Here is a 17,250-nt window from a genome sequence, read left to right as displayed (position 1 = left end):
ATTATTATTATTAAAAATATTTTATAAATAAATTATTTTAAACATTGTTTTACAAATCTACAAAGGTTTAATTTTTCAGTTTAGCAAAAATATATATATACAACAAGAATAATATAAGCTCAAAATAACTTGATAAATATTAAAATAATACTACTAATAATAACAAAAAATAAATAATAATATTAAATAATACAGCAATAACATATTTGAACATATTTTGGAGAATTAAAACAGATCAGGCTAAATAATTAAAATAAATCATTGACTTCTGCTGTGTAAGCAATGTGTAAGCGAAATGCACAATTAACACGCTGGGCTTTAGACCCGCTTTCAGTTGGTCTATTACACATTCTATTTTAGTACCTCAAAATAGCAAAGCACCAACAATGCGCCTTAACACACCTCTTTTCTTACTATTTAAACAACGTGGTGGAAAACGGGAAAATTAAGGTTGCGTTCGTCTGAAAATAGCAACACATCATGGCAAACACGTCTTGCGTCTTATTGTGCCGGGTATATGAAAGGGCCCCTTTCCAAAACGTGGTATACCTTGAAAACCGTTATTGTCCCATGCCTTTTCCAAATATATCAATATACAATAATTTAGTTTTTTTTATTTTTATTTTTTTATTGGTTACCTTTTTGTAAGGCAGGGCAAGGCAATTAGGCAATTTATGCACTGAAATACACCAGGACTGTCTTCTTTTTTCCACGAACACGCAATTCCATGTTTAGGTTCCAGCAAACATAAAATTAACAACAATCTTTTATGTTTGGTCACATTAAAGTTACACAAGCTCGGATCAAGAGGAATTACTTTACCAATGATTTGACCTACAATATTCAGTATTTTAACCCAAAAACACTTTCGTATATTCCCACATACAATGAAATAAAGTTTCTTTCTTACTTGCTTACATTTATAGCATGTATCAGGGATATTTGGGTTAAAATTATGCAACTTAACTCGAGATAAATACTGTCTACTCAGCCATTTATATGGAAGCAATCAAAAATGAGTGCGTGTCTGAGTTTGGGCTTTTAGACAAGCTTCTAGTCACTCTTCTTCATTAAATTAATACTACTTTTTATTATTATTATTATTACTATTATTATTATTATTATTATTAAATTGATTTAATCATTATAATGACTTAATAAAAATAGTGTATATATAATATTTAGAAATATATAGAAAGACATATATTTAAACAATGCTATTTTCCCTGACACAAAAGAGTGAAAGTGAACTGAAAGTGTTTTTGATGTTTTTTTTTATGCTCTTGCTGGATCCGATGTAACAATTTCATTCAGCATTACAATCTATTGTGATGTTTTGAATGGCAAAGGAAACTGTACTGAACTGAAAAAGGTATCATTAGTAGTGGTAGTAGTGGCAGTTTAATGATTCCAACTATTAATATATAATAAGTAACAAATAGCAAATAGAATTGCACAGAAACTAAAATGACTTTGAAGGACTCAAAAGAAAGCCAACAGCTTTACTTAAAAAATACGTCATGGCTACACTGCCTGGAGTTTCTACAAAATAGCAAAACTGACTTGTCCTGGTTTTGTCTAGTTTGGGCAAGGCATAAAATGTAGAGTGGCAGATGCTTTGGGAGGCAATCCGTCTTCCACCGACAGAGAGAGGTGAGGGGACTTGGTTCTGACACGTGACGGCACTGCACGGCTCCTAATGGAGCCAACTGTGCACGCTTGGCTCACTATATAATGGCCCAGTCACTCCGAAAAGATGAAAAATCTGCCTTATGTCCATTTTAATTTATCAGAAGCAACAAAAAAAACATAACAGTTAGCTTTCTCTGCCCTCATCCATATCTCATTGGTGTCAGTGCCATTTTCACAGTGCCATCAGTCACGGCCCAGGCACTATTCGCTCACATCAGTTCGTACTTCCAATTCCTGGGGAGAAAATATGGAGCCAAGCCATTCGGGACATTAAGCCCTGGCACTTATAGACTTCGAAAGTATGTGCGCCGATCTTTTTCTTTTTTCGTCTTGTCGTGGGAGACAAAAAGGAATGAAAAATCACCAGTTCCACAGCAATGTCACACAGAAGGTGATGAATGGCGCACAGCGTGAAATAAAATGGATTGTGTTTCTTCAAGGAAATATCAATTTCTTTAACAAAGCAGGCTTTGATGTGCTGGATCAGTCTTCTATATTGGTCAAATTCTACCCAGTAACATGGATGATGAGAATTTGTCAGACAGTTAAAAAGTAACAGTGAGTAAAGGCAGCATATTTGGGTGAGATAATATAGATAATAGAGAAAATATAGAAAGGAACATAACAGCATAATAAAAGACAGTGATGAGGTTACATAAGGGGCTTCAGCAGGCTAAAACAGAGTTACCGGTGAACGGAGTGTAGTGTTATCAGCGCTGGAGTGATGCAGAATGCAGACTGACAGCTACAGATCTTCATCATTTTTTCCGTGACTCATAACCACCCACACATTTGCAAAGACTTTCCACACCCTTTGTACGAAGCAATTTCAGCTCCTCACCCTGTTTGAGAGCCAGCAGGAGCGTCGGATCCGAGGGGTCGCTGCAGAAATATCCACTGCCCTGGGAATCCCAGAAGAGCTGATCCTGCCTCAGCTGGAGTTCTTCGGCCCACTGCAGCCAGCGAAACTTTTGCGTGGCCTCAAACAGGTCCAGCAGCCCACACACCACAAAGGCGTAGTCATCCAGGAAGCCTGTGATGGGAGATGCACTGGAGAGAACATTATTGAGAGCATTAGTCGAGAAGGTCAAGATCTTCTGTTCTTACACAAATACGAATTCAATTTCTTGTTATTGTGGGGTTGACCTGCGTAATAATGTTGGGTTAACCTACGCTGGGTTGATCGAAATAACATAAGCTCTATTGACTGCAACTGTGGCATGCTGCCAATTTAGAGCAGAAATTATTTCAACTCCAAAGAATGGAAACTGCATTGATGAAAGTATCAATGGAAGTCTCACAGAAAAGAGACTATGAGCCAGACTTACAGTAATAAACCAGTGCAAGGGTAGTTTATCAAGTCTGTGGCTGATCTACTGACAATGTGCAAATTAAAGAACAGATCTTTTCTGTAATGACCAATGCAATCATCCAAGAGAAAAATATGTAACAAACCTTCAGTAATCAACTAACAGCATGCACCTTTCTTTTGGTGCAAAAGTCATACATTGACTATCACAAACCTTGACTAATCACTGCCTGATTCATCTCTGCATTATGCATTTTGCATCTGAAAGAATTCTCTCACAAATGCATTTTTATCAAGGCTTCATTACTAATTATTCATTTAAAAACTTAAAGGTTCAAGACACGCTTGAGCACTTTTTTATTTTATTTTAACAGATTTGTGTGTGTTGAGCATCAATTAAGACAATGCTAGCACATTGTGGGGAAAACTGGATAATTTGGAGCTTTTCTCAGCTTTTTTCATCTTCCGGGTTTAAAATCATTTTTGGGGAGGGATGAAAATCGATGATGTAGCGCGAATCTGCTAGTGCAGTGATGATGCGTTGGTTTCTCATTATTATTTATAGCTGAGTTCTCTACCCTGCTTCTTGATTATTCATGAGAGCATGTGCTTTCCGAAGGACCTGCCAAGCTCTGAGACCCAATGACTGGGTGGGACCGTGTTCACGCACAGCCAGGAGTTGTATGTGTTTGTTTCCATGATCCACAAGATTTATTGCATGTTTTTCCCCATAATTCTGTCAAGGCCAATACAGCAAAGCTGTTGGTTTGCAGCAAGCATTTTTGTCGGGAGAGCTGTACGAGAATTGGAGAATGGCGAACTTTGTTTAACTAGTTAATTACCATTGAGACACATCGTCTATATCCGTGCTGCCGTGTTCGTACATGTTTAAAATCCCTCAGATTACTGACAGGGTTAATGGTTGGAATAGACAAGGCAAGAGACCTCCTGCACTGCTATCAACTGTGTCTGCATTTAGACCCGGGGATTGAGGAGGAGAGAAGTCCTCCTCATTTATAGTGTTTATATAACACAATTATCTTTATAATGATATAAAAAATGTGTATCTGAAATTATGAATAACAAATGTAGGAGTACATTCAATTACTTAACTGTTTATTTCTTTGCATTTTAAATTTATAAACTATAAAATCATGGGTCTCACGGCTTGTGTCTCATTCTGTGAGCCAATTGGCAACAGTTGTACACTCCCCTCTTTTTACCCTGCTCTGCTGGCTATGCCCACTCCTCCCTCTGCTCGCAGCACTCCACGTCTATCTCTGAGCATTTTTTGATAAATTCCTGTGGTAGACTTGAACCGAAAGAGGGGGCTTTCATAGACCTTTAGCACACAAACACACTTCGTTGAACATGTATTATTATTATTTATTTTGGAAGGACATTTTATACTGTATAACTGCAGGTTGACTATGTTTATATACAGTACTGCCAACCCTATACACAACTGATTATTTTTCTGATTTTGACTAATGTCATGCTGTGCTGTGCACCTTTTGTGAGGCTACTTTGGAGTGATATGTATTGTGAAAAGTGCTATACAAGTAAACTTGACTTGAACAGAACTATTTATTAATGTTATCATAAAGTGTTACCAAGCTAGGAATAGATTTTTGTGATAGAATAGATTTAAAAGAAGTAAAATAAAATTGATTTATAGAAAATAGAAATAGATTAATAAAACAAATCTATCTTGACTAAGATCAAGTGGATTACATTATCTCAAAGTCTGTCAGAGAGAAGTCCAGCATTTTCTACCAGAAGATGATGTCAAGATTACCAGAGATTCAGGCTAGTAGATCGCTGATAAACTATGGCTGTTTTTCAATATGCGTTCTTCAGCAAACTTTTGCCCTCATGTTCTCATGTAACATCATCATCAACTCCCAAAGTTCAGTCCCAAAACTCCAGACAGCAAGAACAAAGGCTTGTGAAAGTTCCTGGATCTGTTCTTGGTACAGAGGATGCGTCGATGCAGACTTGAGCCCCGAACTTGCTCTAGAAGTCCCAGAAGTCATTGCGACTGGATGTGAGAAGCGGAGCATTTTATATAAATATATTATTAAAGTACGGAGACATAACTTATTTACATGAGGAGTTTCCCTTAATGAAATGGTAAAAGTAAACATGACCACGAAAATCTTGATAGAGGCTTAAATTCATTAAGGGTGATAATTTGTTGATATTTGATTTAACATCTGTTTTTTTTTTTTGTATTGTGCAGTGTTTATTCGTAAAGTCTTTACGCAGCATATTATGGGAAAAGGGGAAAAACAATAAATCCCAGTATGAATGCTGTGATGTGCAAATAATTTTCAGTTAAACACACGTGAAGTTCACATGACCGTCAGAAAGAAGGCAGCATCTCATTTCTCAGAAGACAAGTTCTCTGTTCTCGCGCATTCCCGAGTTCGTTCTTTCGAGGTAACCTTGCAAGACCTGTATTCACAAGAACGCAAGTCTGTTCTCTGCAATTTGGGAATTGAGAAACAGCCATTCACTTTCACTCGGACTACAATCCTGTCCTCATATGAACTACAAATCCTGTCATGTACCTAACTTACAACTGTTTGGGTTAATCTTTGATCACACACACAGCTGGAAACTGCTTAAGGACTGATTACTCAGACTATATAGACAGCTCACTTCGTCACTTTGCTGAGTTTTGTTGGTTTATACCCTGTAACATCATGAAGCGTAATCCATGTCTAGTCTTTCTGTTTGAGTCTTGCCTTGTTTTCTCATCATTGATTCCTTGCCTTCTGTTACCTGACATCGCTTTTTGGATTACATGTGTGTACCCGTTCTTCTGTGATTGACCGTTCCCTGTCCGACGAATTTTATAATAAACTGCACATGGATCCTCACCTCCGTTGTCCAGCATCCCTACAGTTACAGATAAGCTATGACATTTGGATTTAAAATTATTAACTCAATTTTATAAACAAAAAAAAATAAAAAATTTAAAAGATGTATAAATCAGTCAAAACTGCATCAATAATATCGATTTATAGAACATGTAGGGTGAATTTATAGAGAAAAGTGTTATTTTAGCTTCTTTTGACTTGAAATGTTGCATTACTACAACACTAAATCTCTGAATCTCCACTGAAATAAAAAATGTAACTATCCTTACAATTCTAATGCCTCTCATATTTACAGTGCTTTAAGAACCACAGGAAGTTTTTCTGAAGTTCACCTAAACTCATATGTCTGTTAAGACATTAAAGTGGAGGCAAAATGTTTCTGTTTACTGAAAGTGAATCATTTTCTTTCCTGAAATGCTGTATGAATGCACAAGGGGTTAGATAGGAAAAATACATCACATACCCACACCGGGTAAAGTTACTACCTGGACTGCATCCTATTTTAGTCTATTACTGTTGTGCATGTCCACATGGTGCTTCTGTTCTCATTTCTGAAAAGCTTCATGTTGATTTGCTGCCAGAATCGGCTGTTGCAATCCTTGACAAAAAAATCGGAAGGAACTGTCAGAGGCAGTCATTTACTCGCTCCACTTCCATTATTAAGAGGAATGTTCACTTTGAAAATTACATTTCCTCAAAACAGCAGTGAAAGTTCCACTTATGTTGTGTGGAAAAAGAGTCGTAGACATTCTGCTCAAACAGGATTGGAATTACACTGTTAAAAAAATAAAGGTCCATTACTGGCAATGGAGGTTCAATGAAGAACCATTAACATTCAGCATCCACTATTATTAAACTTCAGTTTTGCAGCTGCCAGAGTTCTTACCAGGTCGAGAAACATGACCACATCACCTCGATTTTATCCTCCTTACACTGGCTGCCTAAGTTTCGTGTTGATTATAAAATATTGCTAATAATATAAAGCTTTAAATGATCTAGCAACTGTTTATTTAAACAATTTTCTGTCTGGCTACAATCCAACATGCTCTTTAAGATGTCAAAAATCGGGGTTTCTGCTAATACCCAGAATGGCAAAGTCCATTAAAAGAGGTCAAGCCTTTTCATTTATGGCCCTTAAACTCTGTAATAGCCTTTTTGATAATGCTCGAGTCTAAGATACACTGCTCTCAGTTAAAAACTAAATTAAAGACCTATCTTTTTAGTAAAGCATAATTACATCATTGTGCTCCATGCAAGTAATACTGTGGTAACTCGCTGGCATATTGCAAAATCAAAATCAGTCTGAATCTGAAATCTTGGTCAAGCGCCACATTGTACCCTTTACCAAACTTTAATCAACCAACAATAGGGCTTTACAAGCCTTTCAATAGGAAACTTAACTAATTGCCTCACAAGACTCTTTTTAGTCTCGAAACCAGTAAGTACTCATCTTGTAACATTTGATGTAAGGTAGTTACGAACTTAAAAAATATTTCACCACGGAAGACAGTGCCATTGGGATGGATCAAGCCAGATCACTAAAAAACTTACTGCAACAGTAAAATTGGGCTTTTAGCATTAGCTTGCTCGCATTTGCTGTTGCTCTCTGCCCCCTCTCGCTTGCTCGGACAACGCACTGCCACATGATTGGGTCACCACAAACTTTCCAAGCAAACTCTTAAAGTTTTAGGACCGCCAAAACTGCAAAAAGAACTTCCACAAACTGAATCTCAGCAGAGTCCGTTACCCTGGTAACCCAGGACAACCTCCACTCACGAGCGAGTGAATCCCAGGGACATCGCTGAAGATGAGTCACCAAACAATCAGGAGCACCATGTTTCCTCAAGGCCAGCCGACGAGGGAAACTAAAGACCTGCAAAAGTGCAAGTAACACAAAACAAATGTTATCTGCAGTGAAAGATAAGCCAAATCTCTGCTTTTGTGGTTTCTCAGGTGGGATTCTGAGATCTAGTAGTAAGTACTAAAAACAATTTGGTACAGTTTTCAACTCATTTCGCATCCTCTGAACTCCCCCTGTGTGAATGTGTGTGCATTTGTTTGTTGTTTGTTTACTAAGTACTTACTTTCATATTCGGTAGTGTAGCTCAATAAATATTGAATTTGTTTTATTTTGGTTGCGTGCTTCTAAGTCATTGCCCCAAGCTGTAGACTTTGTAACCTTGATGAAATTTACACCAATACTGTGTTATGTTGTTATTATCGTTGCCCAGGGGATTAATATAAATGAGATTGGTAAAATACGATGTCTTCTATTTGCTGGACAAATGGTAGATAAAGTGTAAAGCTTTTAATCTGATTCAGTCAGACTCAATTGAGTTGAATCAAGTGATTCGAATATTCGAGATTTGATTCCTTGAAATAAGCTAATAAATCCCTGATTGATTTTTTAACATGGGTTGATCCCCTACAACACACTCATGCACCAGACATTTTGTTAAAAATACTTATAAGCTTTACATATTTGTGTCTATGTTTGGTTATAACTGTTAAAAAAATAATAATTGCAACTTATAGTTGGAACAAGAATTAGAGTGTACATTAAGTCTCTTTAATTCTTAGTGAGAGGATGGCAGAAGAGGGCACAATTCAAAGGGTAAACAGTCTGTTGGACATGCTCTACCATAATCAATTGGGTCGGCGAGCAGGACACTAAGCTAAGCTCTGTGCTTGGATTGAAATGCATACAAAGACATTTAGCAGGACCTTTGTGATATTAAATTCAATTGAAATACCATTCGAGGTAGTGTAACCATAAATATTGCACAAGTCTTTGAAGTTTAAAATACATTTGATTCAGATCACATCAAGGCCCTTCAACCCTTGTCCTCAGACCCTTGAACAGAGGTGGCACTGTGGCCAGCTGAGTGTGAGGAAACAGATAGTGACAGGTCTGAAGATAGCACAGTGTCGGCAGAAAGACGGACAAGATGGGTCTAATGCTGGGAACTTAACCTTCAAAGTTCTTAGTTCAAATCACTGATCTTCCAAGGGATGAAAAATGTCATGGGGTGCCAGTGAAGAGAGCGCCCTCAACATCTGACCCTTTCCATGTCATTGCCTCAAGCTGTCAGATCTAATGCATTATTCAAATGTCATGTGCAGAAAGTGCCAGGTGAATTTGGATAAAAGTCTGGTGACTAGGTACTGAAGATATGTGCTGGGGAAAGTTGGTTAGTGGTAATATATCTTACCTAAATAGCAAAAATACTAGGGATAAAAGGGATGGTCTTGTGAATTTCTTATGTTGGAACTACGAGTAAGACAAAACATCTTGAGAGACCTGGCAAAGGTGAAAAAAGTGATTAATTGACCAATGAATTAGAGAACAATCTTTTGGGGTGCTGCTGGTATGCACTGGTTAATACTTAAAACTTAATGCTGGCCAATGATATAAAGGTGTCAGAACACACAGACCTTGGCACACTGCAAAAACTTCTCAGGAATGGTTAAGAAATGGGTCAAAGAGTTCAAGGTATTGCTTTGGCCTCTAAATTACGAAGAAATACAAGGACTTTGTTACTGTTCAAACACTATTCCCCTCTCACTAGAGAAACATTTTGATAAATCCAAGAAGCATTGAAAGAAACATGCACTTTTGTCATGTTCACACTAAACCCTAAACCTACCTAGTGTGAAAGCTCCTTAATGGCTCTATTTGCAATTGATACTATTATTATTATTATAGAACTGTTCGCTTGAGTCTCAAAAAATTTTGTGCGCTCTGCCAGCTAAAATCATGACGCACCCAAAGCAAACCTCCGCAAACACCGCAATGATGTCACATTCATTTAAAGTACAGTACAATGTTTGTCCAATTTTGAAGTTGATTACATTGAATACATTGTCAATAAATTACTTTGTTGTACAATCCAAAGCTTACCTCTCGAACTAGCAGTTTAACAAATGTTTGTAGCAAAAACGTCTTTCTGTCAACTATTTGCAACAATCTGCAGTATTTTTTTATTCCTATTACGCATTCTTTAGCACATTCAAGATAAATGCAAAATTACATTGTGGTGTACATGAAAATCCATTCAAAATGAAAAAAATAATAGTAGTACTTAATTTCTGTAATGCTGTCTGTGTTTTTAGGTCATTTATTTTGGATGCAATGTATGTTTTTTGAAAGAGAAAGGTTGTCAGTGGTTTGGTAAAACCAGCTTATTTTGAGCCTTAAATAGACTATTGTGTTGGTCTGAGTGTGTTTTAGAGGTGAGCTAAATTGTTTGGTCTAGATTCATGTTACCAATGCACACTGTGTGAACAGATTTGCAAGTGTGGCTTCAGTATTGCACAATGCTTGTTAGCAGTTGAAAAACACTGTAATCACTTTTTTAGTTTTACCTCTACCTCTACTTCCTTGGTTAAAAGTTGACAAAACGAAAACATTTAGACCCTATTTATACCAGTATTTGTGTGGCTAATTGCATGTGAACAAAGCGGATCTGTGCTGTACAGGTCTTAATCTGCTATTAATGTGTCCCAGATAAGACACATCCAGGCGACTACAGTATATACCTTTGAGTTCTTGTGGCAGCAAGTATCTGGGGCAATCTGGACTGTGATAACTGGCTCTTTACTGAATCAAAAAGAAAGTTTCTACTTAGATATTCTCAACCCACAGCAGAGTTTATGGGTTCAGAGAAAAATATGACCCCTCCATTTCAGGCTTTTTTACCTTAGTGAGACAACAAAACAAATCAGCCTGCCAGTCAATTTTTAATGAACAGCTCTCACAGGATTTTTCCATTCCCTCCTTGTTCATTTTCTGTTTTCTCACCAGGTGATAGAGTCTCTTCAAAGTGCAGCAAAGCCACGTCATACCTTCCACAGAAAAGCGTCAGGAGAACGAAGCTATAAAAAAGAGCCATCCATCCATCCATCCATCCATCCATCCATCCATCCATCCATCCATCCATCCATCCATCCATCCATCCATCCATCCATCCATCCATCCATCCATCCATCCATCCATCCATCCATCCATCCATCCATCCATCCATCCATCTATCTATCTATCTATCTATCTATCTATCTATCTATCTATCTATCTATCTATCTATCTATCTATCTATCTATCTATCTATCTATCTATCTATCTATCTATCTAAGGAGCCAAAAGGCTTCTTGTTTCAAACTGATACATCTACTCGCAATGAGTTTTATCCAGCAGAACAAGATTTGGACCATTTGCCACATTCTTTGGAATAACAGCACTGCCACTGGATGGTTCATGAATAATTCACCTGGCACTAAATTTGTACCTGGCCCTGATACTATAGCATATTTCTTCTATTACAATAAAAGACCCCTAATTCCATTTGAAAACTACAACATACAGGTAACCCGTCTCGTTCTTATCAAACATCAACGCCAGATTTCTCTCTAAACGTTTTCACTGCATGGCACGGGGCTCCTTAAGGGATTAGATCGCTCCCAAAATGAATATTCTGTCATCATTTACGGACCTTCAAGTCGTTCCAAACCCACATGACTTACTTTCTTCTGCAGAAGACAAAAGAAAAGGCTGTTTTCCATACTCTTATCCAAGCAATTACAATGAAGTAAAAGCTTTCAAGCTCCAAAAAGCACCATAAAAGTATAATAAATGCAGTCTATATGACTCACTACACACACAATGTTCCAAGTCATATGATAGCTCCGAGTGAGAAACAGTCAATGTTAAGCCATTATTCAATGAAACTCTCAAGTTCAGATGTCACGAAAGGAGTAGTTTTGTCTGATTTGTGAATGAATCCTTCTTTTGAGTTAACAAAAATCGGTCTGATTCAGAATCCCACTGATTTGGTTTAACTCAATGACTCAACAGCTCACTAGAGGGTAAATTTCACTCAATTTCTCACAGATCTTTTGTTGGATTTCACATGGACAATTTTGCCTCTTTTATTATACTAAACTTGAAAGCTTCAGCCTACACACTGTTAAGAGTTGAAAATTGCAATTTTGGTAACACTTTATGTTGATGGTCCATTTGAGTATTAGTAGGCTGTCTGTCTAATATCTGCTGATACTGCTCCTTCAACAGACTTTTAACTGACTATAAGAAACTTTGCAAGTACATGTCAACTTACACCAACCTCAACCCTATCCCCAACCTTAAAGTCTACTTATAATCTTACGAGAATTAGTTGAAATGTAGATGCAATGTAACATGAATTCAACAAACGGGCCATCAAATCAAAGTGTGACAGCATGTTTTCCCCCAGAAATCCATTCAACTGTAAATGTAAGGAATTTGGGCTGCACGATTTGGAGAAAAAAAATCGAATTGTGATTTATCTAATCAAAATTGCTATTTAAAATGTGATTTACTATAATTTCATAGAGCTGCAGGTTTGATGTGGTGGTTTTAACAGCACCAAAGAATGACCAAGCATAATCACAGAACGCTACTCTATGCTTATTTTTATTTAAAACCATTTTTTTCAATAAAGTTGTCAGTTGTCATGACAAATTAAGAAAATATATACAGTTTACTAAATTCTACTAAATAAATTATATCAAACAAAACTCAAGTACATGCACAGAACAACATGAGCATTTATAGTAAATAAATATATATAAATATTATCCTGCTTGCATTTTGAGTGTTGTCGAGTCAACAGAAAGGGCTGCGATTGGCTCTAATGGTTAGCGCGGCTCTGACGTTATTCATCAATGAGTGACGCGGACACAGATAAACGGCCGAGGTTACAGTCTTTAATGTGCAGTTATCACATAGCTGACCTATGATAGACTCGATGGAGAAAACTCGCGCTGCAGAGTAAAAGGTTTTTGCACACTGAAGTCCGAAATTTTCAGATGCGTTTTTTTTAGTTCATATGCGAAACATTCGTCACGTAAACAAACTAAGCACACTGAGTCCAATACGCATTAATTAATCTATTACCAAACAACGCAAAACATTTCACAGTCAATTTAACTTTGTTCTCTTCTCTCTTCTTCAAAGTAGAAAAAGAAAGAGGAATATTCTGACTATTGTAATCATCCAATACTAGGAGAGTTCAGCTCATTCTTAGAGCTGCACTATAATTACCTCGAAATGTAAATTTATTTCAGGAAATCAGTGGAATTTTGATGCATCGCTTGTGATCACACATTCATCTACGTAAACAAATCCTGAACAGAGACTGGCAGTAGCCTACCTATAAACATTATGATAGATGGCGGCTGCGTTGACGTGTTGAAGAAACAGAATGCAAGCGGACCTTAATTTCTGTTATAATCTGCCCAGTAGGCTACGGCATATGTATGGACACACACACCAAGCAGCAGCAAGGCAGAGATGCGCCAGCCACTGAATCCATTCCCAGGTACTCAACTGTCCGCCACATTCTGTCTTTATTTTATGCACTGTGTTTGTCATAAAGTTATCTTTATGGGGGGGAGCTTCATTATTTTGTATTCAATCTGCATAAATTTGTAAAAACTAATAAGTTACCTTGATTCCCTTATGTTGTCCCAACACAAATCGATTGTGTGGACCCCATTTTTTACAGTGTACAAAAGCCAATCAAATGACTACAGAGGGAGTGTTCCTGATTATGACATCACAATAAAGTTATTTCTTCATTATTCCATTTGCTGAAAACTCAAAGTTCATAACGACGATGCGAAATACAGCCAGTTTAGATCAGTGATGAATGATGTGTGGGTTGAAAAGCACACTCAGCATGGTGGGATGACCGATGTGCTGACACAGAGTGGTAATGGGAGGTACAAATGAGAGGTTAGCCCAAGAATGAGGCCAGGGAAGTTGTGTGCACATCTGTGGGAGATTTCATATGTGAAGCGCTTTGTATTGTGCTGATTCTGGGTCATTTCTACATTTGCAGGATATGTGCCAAGGCAATTAAGACCTGGAAGCTAGACAGAACTTGTGCTAGTTTTACTGGCCCACTGTTAGTTTTATAAGGCACATATCCTCATAATTATCATAATCAGAGCTCATATGTTGTGTTTTCTTTCGGTTTTAGTTTACCTTTACTTCAATGAACAACATTTCTACTTGTCGTAGGACTTCATTCTTATAAAAAAAAATTTTTTTAGATAAAGTGCCCTTATTATTATTATTATTATTATTATTATTATTATTATTATTGTGTTTAAAGGGGTGGTCCAGAGTGTATTTTTAAGGCATGGTTGTGTTTATAAGACGCAAACCAACGTGTGCATGCTGCATTTGTAAAAAAAATCACATTATTTTTTTCATTTATCTTACATTGACTACATCCAGCTACTCTGCTAACATGAAAAATACTGTCATATTTCCTAGTTCTTCCAAAAGGCCCGTCCTCAAGTGGCTCTGATTGGTCAGCTAACATAATATGCTGTGATTCGCAGATCGGCTTCACGTCACCAGAAAAAAAAGAGATGCTGTAAGCCATATCAGTTTGAGCCTGAATCAGACAGAAAATGAAAAGGATGAACCTCATGCCTCCTTCTAAAATAAAATCTGATAAGTGTCTTTCACATACAGTATATTCGGAATAAGCATGTGTAAGCAATATGAAAGGTTCATATATCTTTTGGGAGTTCATTATTTGAGATGTAGATCGCAGGGAGAACAGCCACACAGAGAGACACTGCAGCGCTGGTGAAGATTGTGGGTGTTTACATGGGTTTGACGTATAAATATGAATTTTTAGCTGAATTGTTAGTGGCGCCAAACAGTATTTCCCTTTGTTTACATCCTTGCTACAACATACGTTAATGCTAGACATCTTTTTTATAATTCTCAGGAACATAAATAAAATTAAATTATAAGCACTTCTCTCTTTGTTTCATGTCCTTTGGAAGCCCAAATAAAGAAACAGAACAATCTATGTGGAAATAGCAGCATTTGGATGTCATTTTAGCTTTCACTTCTATAACATTACAGCACCTCTGGCCATACCTCTTAGCTGTGCGGAGTGTATGCGTGTAGTAATTGCGCATAATCTGAAGTGTTTGCGATCTCACTAGCCCGGATATATTTTTTTGTAGTGCCCAAACTTCATTCGCTGTTAAGCTAACTCTGTAAAAGCCAATGTCCCCATTTGCATTACACTTTGAGAGTATTACATTCAGATGTTGTTTATGTTCACACAGCTACATTACACATCAACTAAAGTTTAAAATATGATATCGTAGTGGAACACCCCTTTAAAGATCTGTTTTTTTTTGTTTCGTTTTAGGGGTATCTTACTATGTTTACATCCCTCCAAAGTCAAAAAACTTTACATTTCAGATATTACACAACCCAGCATTAACTCTTTTCTCACAATATCTACAATTCTAGTCTTCAGCTAACACTATTGTTTGTACACATGCCACAAACCTGACATTATGTAGATTTGATACAACCCTACTCAAGGCCGGCTCACACTGTGAGTTTTTTTTATAATCCTGAACGATTGTAGTATGTCAGAGTTTGGCATCATTTACCTTTGACACTTTCACTATCATGCGTTCTAAAATGATTCCTCGCAGAAAACATAAACAATCTGTAGCGGCAATTTTAAACACAGCATGCCTCAATAATAAAACCAGGAAGAAAAAAACAGTTTTGACATTTTCCCATTTCCTCGTTTGATTTGCGTCAGCAGATTCTGCGCACCTATTGGTTCTTGGATTGACACTCATCGCTGCTGTTGTCACACTGCAGGAAAGCATCTTCTAACACTGCCAAAACTTAATTGGAGGGAAAATCTGATCACAACGAGCATTAAGCGGCTGCCTGTGTACATGTCTAACCAATGATCAAAGACCACAGATTCTAGCCAAGGATTTCAGGAATCGTTTAGGATTTCCCAAGTTTGTCTCAGATAACAAAATCGTGGCTGAAATCTTATAATCTCAGTGTGAACAGGGCTTTAGATACCACCATTGGATCTTAGAAACTTTGCACACCTTTTACATTCATACACAGCTATATTTCAAAATAAAATATAAATATATATATATATATATATATATATATATATATATATATATATATATATATATATATATATATATATATATATATATATATATATATATATATATATATATATATAATGTATCTATATAATGTATCGATATAATCTATATATATAATGTATCTGTAAAAGAATAATAAGGGCACTTTAAACATCATATCATTATTCTCAAATTCTCCCTTTTATAATTTGATGGAAGCCTGCTAACAAAACAACCCACAACTATTGTTTTTTTGTCAGCCTCAGTGCTATTGCAGGCTGGATGCATCATATTTTTTTAAGACAGCGAGAATTGTTTCTTACACTTGCTCCACCTCCATGTTATTTCCACGGTAACAGGAATGGAGAATCCTCTGTCCGTCTTCGTCCCACAGGTGATCTTGGAGAAAACAAGCTGCTCGCTCAGCTCTTTCCAGCAGAGCTTTGTCACCCAGAACAGCTCCGACTCGAGCAAACCCAGACAACATCAGCCCTGACCAACCAAAAGAAAAGATAATGGACACAGATTATATGCATTGAAAAACCTAACCGTGTTCAATTTAGAAAACAAGTTTCTGCCTGTGGTTTCTCCAGCAAAAATATGCGAGCAAACAAACTCCCAGGACAACTTCTATTTCTCGGAGTGTAAGCAAGAGCTAAAAACATTTTGTTTAAAGTGCAATAGGTGCCAGAAAAGGCAGAGGGGCTTTAAAAGAGGAGATTGAGAATATAAGATCTAAAGTACAATGTGTTCACAGGGCCAGGGATAACTAACAATAGTCCTGTCAGAGCTCTGTGCGCCTGACATGTCTCACGGCTATGCAAGTGGGCCTATCAGGTTTGATTAATGTGAAGGGTTACTCTGCAGGTAGCAATATTCAGTCGGTAGGAATTAAGAATGTAATGGAGCGTAGCTCTGGAAGGAACGGTTTCATTAAACAATGTCTCAGGCTTTCTTTAATTAAGATATCAGCTCATTAGTCACTATTCTTTGAGCGCTTTTGTCAGCCAGTGCTCTAAAGGGGCCTTGGCACCCTGCGAAGGCTTTGATATCCTGTCATTAAAGACAACGAGGGCAAAGACCACAACCCAGAGGTCCCTTCGGTGGGCTTTTAAAGGCCTGGCAACACATCTAAGCACCATGTGAAAGAACTTTAGCATTATAATGTTGCTATTAAAACAAACTCTGTTTCAAAAAAAATAATAATGAAAATAAATTAAGGAGCTTATGTCGAACATGGGATTTTGTTCCAAACAAAATCAATAAAACTGTAAGGATTGGAAAGGAGAAGGTATAGCTTCAGGGGATGCAAGCGTTGCAAATTTTCAATAAGCCGCAGCCTTTTATTGATTAATTGATAGCTGTTTCCATTTCAAAACT

At 37.1% G+C, this 17,250-nt stretch overlaps 1 protein-coding gene across 3 annotated transcripts in view; it reads right to left on the bottom strand.

Annotated features, from left to right (window-relative positions):
* Positions 1–17,250, bottom strand: part of spata20 (spermatogenesis associated 20) — a 75,995-nt gene that overhangs the window by 47,216 nt on the left and 11,529 nt on the right. For all 3 annotated transcript variants that reach the window (XM_087276446.1, XM_087276447.1, XM_087276448.1), the window contains exons 12-13: positions 16,194–16,362; positions 2,534–2,742 (exon numbers count right to left, since the gene is read on the bottom strand). In XM_087276446.1, the coding sequence (XP_087132572.1) occupies positions 2,534–2,742; positions 16,194–16,362 (378 nt within the window). The remainder of the gene's footprint in view (positions 1–2,533; positions 2,743–16,193; positions 16,363–17,250) is intronic.

The sequence above is a fragment of the Danio rerio genome, chromosome 12 (genome assembly GCF_052040795.2).
Source record: "Danio rerio strain M-AB ecotype USA chromosome 12, GRCz13ab, whole genome shotgun sequence".
Lineage (NCBI taxonomy): Eukaryota > Metazoa > Chordata > Actinopteri > Cypriniformes > Danionidae > Danio > Danio rerio.
This window is presented reverse-complemented; position numbering and strand designations above follow the sequence as displayed.